The 8,968-nt window shown below is 43.8% G+C and overlaps 1 protein-coding gene across 7 annotated transcripts in view; it reads right to left on the bottom strand.

Moving 5' to 3' along the window:
- Positions 1-6,858, bottom strand: part of ZNF227 (zinc finger protein 227) — a 48,063-nt gene extending 41,205 nt beyond the window's left edge. For 5 of the 7 annotated variants that reach the window (XR_016035890.1, XM_088830501.1, XM_055411943.2 and 2 more), the window contains exons 1-5: positions 6,771-6,858; positions 6,167-6,336; positions 4,443-4,504; positions 2,265-2,391; positions 1,024-1,146 (exon numbers count right to left, since the gene is read on the bottom strand). Coding sequence is in view for 6 of the 7 variants with exons in the window: in XM_088830501.1 (XP_088686627.1) it covers positions 1,024-1,146; positions 2,265-2,391; positions 4,443-4,504; positions 6,167-6,302 (448 nt within the window). In the remaining variant the exon portion in view is untranslated. Of the gene's footprint in view, positions 1-1,023; positions 1,147-2,160; positions 2,392-4,442; positions 4,505-6,166; positions 6,337-6,770 lie in introns of those variants that run through there. The other 2 variants (XM_088830504.1, XM_088830503.1) reach the window with 2 other exon arrangements.
- Between the last annotated feature and the right edge of the window lie 2,110 nt (positions 6,859-8,968).

The raw sequence follows: 8,968 nt of genomic DNA on the forward strand, positions 1-8,968 counted from the left end.
GGAGGGTGGCAGGTTTGAAACCAGATGGCTGCAGGACAACCCACACTCCAGACAAAAGCAGCATCAATTAAAAGTCCCCTTGACTTTTCCTCAGCAGCCTTATGACGAGTGGGCTTCTACCCAGTTAGGTTACAAAAGCTCAGAGTCCAGGCACAGAACAGTATTTTAGGTCCTGGTAGAAACGGTCTTCCAAGAGCAAATTTGGGAAGCAGTTGGGATAATAGCATTCATTGTTTTAAACCTGGGAGTGATTCAGGTCTCTGAAAAGAAGCAGGAAAAGGGAAAACTAACCTTGGACAGCTGAGAAAGAACTTGGGCGGAAGAAAGAAAGAGAGCAGAGTGCAGACTCTCAAAGGCAACCCCGAACAGGAGAGAGGGTGTTCTATTCGGCTTAGAAAGTTTTGTCCAGGAAGCTGTGAAGCTTACCTTTTCATTTATTCCCTTTGGGTCCTCTGCTTGAATGTCACTCTGTTGGGTGAGGCCTTCCTATCACCCAATGTAAAAATAATTCCTCCCCATTCCCCACTTTTCCATTCTTCCCATCTGCCTTACTCGCTTTATGTTCCCCCACAGCACTTACTGATTTACTAATACTCCCTAGTATTTTCTCCCCTCTTAGACCCACCAGAATAAATCACAAGGAATACATGCACTTTGCTTTCTTCACTGCTTTATCCCCACTGTAGCAGAATCCTTCAAATTGCTGACATGACAAAAGGGCCAGGATGGCAGGGATGATGTAAGCAAGGGTAAAAGGCCAGGTGATCAAAGAGGAACTTGGTGAGGAGGCCAGGTCAGGTAGGGTCCTGCAGTCCACTGGAAGGTCTCGGAGTGAGATGGGAGGCCTTGGGAGGGTTTCAAGCAGAGGAATGGCATACTCTTACCTGCTTTCTAAAGAACCAGTCTGGCTACCATGTGAGATTACAGGAGTGCAAGGGTGGAAGCATGGAGACCAGTGTGGAGGCTGCTGTCACAGGCAAGAGACGACGGCACGGATGTGGAGAGAAGCAGACTAACTAGTACCTGAAGTAACAGCTGAGTGGATCTCACTGGAATGCCCATTTCTTTGGGTTTCCCTCTCCACTGTCCACAGTTTTTCTTTTGTCTCCAACTGGGATACCATATCTGCTTTGAAGGGAAGATGTCCTAGGAAAAGCCAGATTTATATATTTAAGGTGAACACACAGCTAAAAGAGATCTTTGTCCAAATTCTATAACCCTTGAGTGTTATTTCAAAAACTTTATGATTACGAACTGTAATAAGAAATAAATTTAGGGAATTACACTCAATGTTTTGTAAAAATCTATACGAGAAAAGGAACTGAAAAAGAATATGTATATACAACTGTATCACTTTGCTATACACCTGAAAATAACACAACATTGTATTAATGGATCAACTGTACTTCAAATAAGAAATGTCCTAACCTAGTTCATGAGTATATATAGATAAAATCAGATTTAGCCAATGTCTGTTTTTTATCATATTTCCCACATTCTCACACTACTTAATGCAAACAGTCATGGGTTTTGCTGCAATGTGAATGGATCTGGACCTAAAGCCTTGAAAGGAACTTTGACGGTTTCTATTCTTATTCTATTTTGTTGAAAAAAAAATAATCCCAGTACAATGAACTAAGGTGACTCCATGATCCACCAAAATATTTGACAAAGTATAGAAGCTAAGCTGCACATTTCTAGTTCATCTAAAACAGGGTTTTTCAACTGAGGCACTACTGATAGTCTGGACTGGCTCTTCTGTGTGGTGGGGGTTGTGCTGTGCATTGGAGGAGGTTTAACCGCATCGCCAGCCACTAGATGCCAATAGCACCCCTCCCTCAGCTGTGATAATCGAAACTATCTCCAGACATCACTAAACATCCTCAGGGAGGCAAAATCACCCCTGGACAGAATTTTGCCCAAGTAGACAGGGACCAGAGAAACCTGTGAATTAGAAACATCTCTGTCTTCCAGGTTGGGGAACCATTTCAAAAGGGCCAAGGCGGACAAGGAAATGACAATCCACTCCAGTATTCTTGCCTGGGAAATCCCATGGACAGAGGAGCCTGGTGGGCTATAGTTTGTGGGGGTCACAAAAGAGTTGGACACGACTTAGCAACTAAACCGCAGCAACAACAAAATAGTAACTATAAAACTAACCTTCAATTAAGAAAACAAATTGGCTAAAAGGTCCAACCCTTCAAAGAAGGATCAGAGACTCTCAAAGGGGATGAGGTTCAGGGTCAGAGGGCGCCCGTCCTCACCCACTGAGACCAGGTTCTGGAAGTTCTCCACCATCACATCCTGGTACAGCTTCCTCTGGGCCGAGTTCAGCAACCCTAGCTCCTCCTCAGTGAAGACCACAGCCACATCCTTGAAGGTCACGGCCTCCTACAACATCAAACACGTGTCGACTCAATCTCGCAAGCTCCACTGGAAGGACAGCATCAAGCAGGATAAAGAAGATGAACCCCAAAAAGGTTACTGATTTGGAGGGACTCCAGGCAGTTTTCAGTCCCAACACTTGTCTCTCTAAGCGACAGTGTTGTCACCTCCCTACTGTCCCACTCCACCACTGTTTTTAATGTCTGCAAAGGTCACAGGCCATCAGTAACCCTCCAGGACACATGCACAGCTTCTGGTCTGTGCTTTAAAGGCACGAGCCACATCCGGAAACTGCTGCACACACAGCTGATGAAGGCACAGGCTAAGTTCACATTTCAAGGCTTTAATTACAGCACACTGGGCAAATTCCCTCACTTCTCACTATCTTAATTTCTTCTCTATAATGGTATCTAAATCACAAGGTGTCTGAAAGGATCACATTAATGAATACATGTAAATCACTTACACTGGTGCCTGGAACATAATAAGTGCTCAGTAAATTTGAACAAGCAGTTTTATTATAATCTCTTTCATTTCATTTTGTGACCATACAGTACAGTATTCCTTTGAACTGGTGATTTAGCTTTAATCAATTCAAATAAAGTACAATTAGTTACAGATATTTCAGTTCAGTTCAGTTCAGTTCAGTCGCTCAGTCGTGTCCGACTCTCCGCGACCCCATGAATCACAGCACGCCAGGCCTCCCTGTCCATCACCAACCCCCGGAGTACACTCAAACTCATGTCCACAGAGTCGGTGATGCCATCCAGCCATCTCATTCTCTGTCGTCCCCTTCTCCTCCCGCCCCCAACCTTTCCCAGCATCACAGTCTTTTCCAGTGAGTCAACTCGTCGCATGAGGTGGCCAAAGTATTACAGATATTTACTTACCGTCAATGCTGTAAAGATCCTTTTTCAGAGACCCTAGCCAAGAAGTAGCAATTGCAAAGTCAAAGAATATGCACTTTAAAATATTTGAAAGTGTAATGGCAGGTTTCCCTCTCAAAAGGTTTTCCTGATTCACCTTTCACATGAAGGAGTACAGGTTAATTAGGACCTAAAGCCTTGTTGGAAAAGATTGAACGCAGGAGGAGAAGGGGACGACAGAGGATGAGATGGTTAGACGGCATCACCGACTCAATGGACATGAGTTTGGATAAACTCCAGGAGTTGGTGATGGACAGGAAGGCCTGGCGTGTTGCGCTTCATGGGGTCGTAAAGAATCAGACACAACTGAGCGACTGAACTGAACTGAAAGCCTTAAAAAACGAAACAAAAAAAAAATTCGACAATCTAAGTGAAATAAATAAATAGATTTATTAACATTTTCACACATTTAGTTATTAATGATCATTATTTTCTTCATAAATCTACTTTCCTTTTTTTTTGACACGTCTATTATAATATTTCTTTTACTCATATTTCAATTGGGTCTTAGTTTGTATTGCTAATATTGATAAGAATTAGAGATATTAAACCTTTATCTAATGCTTACACATACACCTCACTGGACTTCCCTGGTGGTCCAGTGGTTAGGAATCTGCCTCCCAGTGCAGGGCACATGGGTTCGATCCCTGGTCTGGGAAGATTCCACATACCGTGGGGCAACGAAGCCCGCACACCACAAGTAGAGAGTAGCCCCCTCTCGCCACAACTAGAGAAAGCCAGTGTGTAGCAACAATGACCTAGCACAGCCAAAAAATCAGTAACACTAAAATTCTGAGTAAATAAATAAGTCAGTACATCCCATCAGTTCTAATACTGCAAATATATAGTCGTGACTGCCTATGAAAAAGGAAAATGAGAAAGTGAAAACAGCTAGTTTGAAAGGAGGGTAGCAATGTAAATTATGTTTGTCTATTTTAAGTTTCCCTAATTTTTTCAAAGATTGCTTTGTGAAACAAAGAAGATGATAAAATAAACAAAACACACAGCCTAGCACACAACGTGCACGCAAGATGTGTTGTGTTCATGAAGCTTTCCGAGAAAGATTAGGGACAAATCCCTAACCTCTGAGAAATAAAATCCTTAGAAGACAGAAAGCAATGCCTTACTTACCTGAAACTCGGTCTTTTTCTCATGTTCCTTCTGGGGAAAGTCAGAATCCTGAGATGGCATAACTGGGGAAGGACAAAGAAGCCATGAGATGCAGGCCACGGCTTTCATGACCCCATGTGGATCTTTGCAGAAATTATGCACGAACACGCATGCTCCAAGGCAGATACGCCCACATAGCTTGGTAAGCAGAGCTTGGAGTAGACTGCAGCTAGTAACAAGACTGTCAGCCAGCAGCCACTGGACAAAGAACAACCTGCACAACCACAGTACCCTACTGTGAAGATTTCTGACCCTACTGCACACAAAACGAAAAGACAACCTATGCAATGGGAGGAAATGTCTGCAAATGATGTGACCGATGAGGAATCAATTTCCAAAATATACAAACAGCTCATACAGCTTAATATCAAATTGCAAACAACAGGGGGACTTCCCTGGAGGTCCAGTGGCTAGGATTCCAGGCTCTCACTTCTGTGACCCAGGTTCAATCCCTGGTTGGGAAACCAAGATCCCTGCAAGCTGTGAGGTGCAGCCCAAAATACAAAATAAAATAAAAATAAATTTCATAAAAGCAAACAACCCAATCAAAAAATGGGCAGAAGACCTAAACAGACATCTCCAAAGACATTCAGGTGGCCAAAAGGCACATGATAAGATGCTCATCATCACTATTAGAGAAATGCAAATCAAAACTACAATAAGGTACCACCTCACACTGGTCAGAATGTCCATCATTAAAAAGTCTACAAATAATAAATGCTGGAGAGGGTGTAGAGAAAAGGAAACCCACTTACACTACTGGTGGCAATGTAAACTAGTGAAGCCACTATGGAAAACAATATGCAGATTCCTCAAAAAACTAAAAGCAGAGTTGCCATATAATCCAGCAATTCCACTCCTGGGCATACACTCAGATAAAACCATAATTCGAAAAGATACATGCATGCCCATGTTCGCAGCAGCACTATCCACAACAGCCAAGACATGGAAACAACCTAAATAGCCGCTGATAGATAAATGGATAAAGTACATGTTGTCTATACATATGCTAAGGAATATTACTCGGCCATCAAAAAGAACAAAATGATGCCATTTGCAGCAACATGGATGGGTCTAGAGATGATTATACTAAATGAAGCCAAAAAGAAAGCCAAAAAGAAAAAGGCAAATACTATATGACGTTACTTATATGTGGAATCTAAAGTATAACACACATCCATGAAACAGAAACAGACTCACAGATACAAAGAACAAACTGTTGTTGGGGGTAGGGGGGGACACTGGGGGAGGGGAGGACTGGGAGTTTGGGATTAGTAGATGCAAACTATTATGTACAGAATGGGTAAACAAGGTCCCACTGTGTAGCACGGGGAACTGTATTCAATATTCGGTGATAATCATAATAAAAATAATAGAACTGAGTCACCGTGCTATACAGCAGAAATTAACACAACCTTGTAAATCAACTATACTTCAAAAATTTTTTTTAAATATTTAAAACCTAAAGTAAATAAAGTTTTATATTTTTAAAATATTCATTTATTTCAAAAACATATGTATTTATGGTAGCAATACACACGCACATATTAACAAGCATATTAAACATTCTCATATGTATTCAACAGATAACTGAACGTTTTCCTAGTGGTAATTTATTGAGTGAAGGAAACCTAATTAACTGAAAACAGATGACAGACCAAGAAAGACCTTTCATTAGTATGTACCTGCGGCTACACTCTGAGGAGGCAGGAAGTCCTTCCTTTCCCCCCTTTCCGGATTCAGGACAGGCGAAGAAAACGGTGCGGTGGGACAGAATGACTGTGTCCGTCTCACGTTTCCTCTATCAACTGCAGCGGACATTCCGAGGCACTAGCGCGGGGTGACTCAGTGCTTCCTAAAGAAAGAGATCAGTCAAAGCTCGGAAGGAGCTGTCTCCGGACACAAAGGCCACGCCATCGCTCTTCTCTGGGGCATCCAGTCAAAACGGTGCTCCTGCGAAAATTAACTGCATCAATAGCAAAAGCCAACCCGTGGTGCCGCCAGTATTCGAAGCCGCTGACACGTGTGATCTCACTTGACTCTAATCACAACCCTAACTAGTAGTGACCACATCTCTCGCAATCTTACAGAGGATGAAAGTAAGGGCACGGATAATCAACAGCTCGCCAGGGAGGCGAGCAGAGGGATTCCGCACTTCTGCTCTCCGCTTCTTGGCTTCCGCCAGCGGCCACAACCTCTCCATACTAAGACAGCCGGCCAGGTAGTGACTAGTACCACGCTCAAGCCAGAAAAGTCCGGAGGGGTCGAGGGGGCGCAGGGATAACTCACCTCCCAGACCGAAATAAATGGTGGATGCTGCGCTTTCCCGGAGCGGAAGAGCCTCTGACTACACAGAGCTCAGGAACTACACTTCCCAAAAGCCCTGGAGAACACGAGCAGCAGCCCCTCATTTCCGGATAGAGTTGCGGGGAGCGGGGCGTAGGGCGGCGAAATACATTTCCCAGGACCCTAAGTGGAGGAAGGGCCATGCCCGCCAACTTGGAGCTTTAACCCCAGACTCTCGGGAGTTCTCGGCCAAAGATTTCCAGAAACTCCTTCATGCCGTCCTGTTACTGCCAACCTAAAGCAGTTCTCTGACGCCAGTAGAGCTTTGCTTTATCTCATTGATAAAACATAACAAATATTTGAAGAGTCAGAATCTTAATAAAAAGAACTGTAAGAAATATATCAATGCAGCAGGATTGTAACCGCTCTACCAGAAAAAACAAATGGGGCGGGGCGGGGGGGGCAGGGAGGATGACAGCTTTAAAATGTAGTTTTAATGTTTTTAGATATGAGTGAAAGACCCCAAAATGCAATGGGGGAAGATCATCGATTTCTACTATTGTTAACAGAAAAATCAAATAATTCAGAACTTGGCTACTGAGGACAACTAGACATGAAGTGGAAAGACAAGTTTTGTAGCCTGTGTGATCAATTTCTCAATGCAATCAGGGCCTTTGTACTCAATCCTCAGAGTTACTGAATTTGAAAGATGAAAACATTATTGTTAATTAGCTGTTTAGTGGCCTCAGTCGTGTCCAACCCTTGGCGACCCTACGGACTGCAGCCCACCAGGCTCCCCTGTCAAGGGGATCTCACAGGCAAGAATATTGGAGTTAGTTGCCATTCCCTTCTCCAGGGACTTTTCCACCACCCAGGACTCAAACCTGGTTTTCTTGCATTGAAGGCAGATTCTTTACCATCTGAGCCACCAGGGAAGCTCCTAGCTGTTAAGTCTTGGACAAATAAGATAAACTCACTAAAAGCAAATTTTTAAAAAACTGAAAGAAGAATTTTCCTTGTTCAAAGGACAACTAGACATGGAGTGGAAAGACAAATTTCTTAGACTGTGTTATCAATTTTTCGATGCAATCAGGGCCATTGTAATCAGAAAGTTACTGAATTTGAACTTTTATTGTCCTTCTTCTTACAGCAATTTCACAAAAAAACCAGTGCTTTTGGATCCTTTCTCTAATCTTCCGATAGGCATGAAAATTTTGTAAGATGCTAAGTAAGCTCTGTAGATCACAACAAACTGTAAATTTCTTAAAGAGCTGGGAATACCAGACCATCTTACCTGCCTTCTGAGAAACCTGTATGCAGGTTAAGAAGCAACAGTTAGAACTGGACATGGAACAACGGACTGGCTCAAAATTGGGAAAGGAGTAGTCAAGGCTGTATATATTGTCACTCTGATTATTTAACTTATATGCAGAGTACATCATACAAAATGCCAGGCTGGATAAAGCACATGAGTTTCAGCAGGCTCCGGGAGTTGGTGATGGACAGGAAAGCCTGGCATGCTGCAGTCAACGGGGTCGCAAAGAGCTGGACAACGACTGAGCGACTGAACTGAATGACACTTCTTTAATAATGCGGATAATGAGGCCAGGGCAGAGAGAGTAACTACCACAAAATTATACCCTAGTAAGTGGCAAACTGACTGTAGTTGAGGGAGGCCAGTTGAAGCTCCGGGAGACCTTCAAACCTGACGACCAGCGACTGGGCAGTCCCCAAGTTGGGGCTACAGGAACTTCTCTGAACTGGAGGCTCAGGGGAGGGGAACACAAACTCTGCAGCCGGCCACGGTTTCTCTTATTCTCTCTGTGGACGAGGGTCAGAGACTTGCTGGCTCCACCACCAGGATTAGACGGGCCCTGGGAACTGAAGACACTTTTACCCAAAGAGAAAGTGGGAGGTAACCAGTCCCTCCTACAGCGAAAGCACCGCCTATCTACTAGAGACAGCCTGTGGACCACTTCCCAGAATGCTCCAGCCGTCCATAACGGAAGTGCTCTGTGCTACACGCACCTCAGACTACACGTCCCAGAATGCCCTAGAGAAGAGACGGCCACGGCCCCGCCCCTGAAGTGGAAATACTTCCGAATACCCTAAACTTCTAGGTACTGAATTCTAGAATGCCAGCGCGGAGTTTGGCGAAGTTGTTCCGTTTGGGGCTGCTACTGTCTTTCTTGAGAATCCCA

The sequence above is a fragment of the Moschus berezovskii genome, chromosome 22 (genome assembly GCF_049115385.1).
Source record: "Moschus berezovskii isolate FMDL1 chromosome 22, NW_MosBer_1.0, whole genome shotgun sequence".
Classification (NCBI taxonomy): Eukaryota; Metazoa; Chordata; class Mammalia; order Artiodactyla; family Moschidae; genus Moschus; species Moschus berezovskii.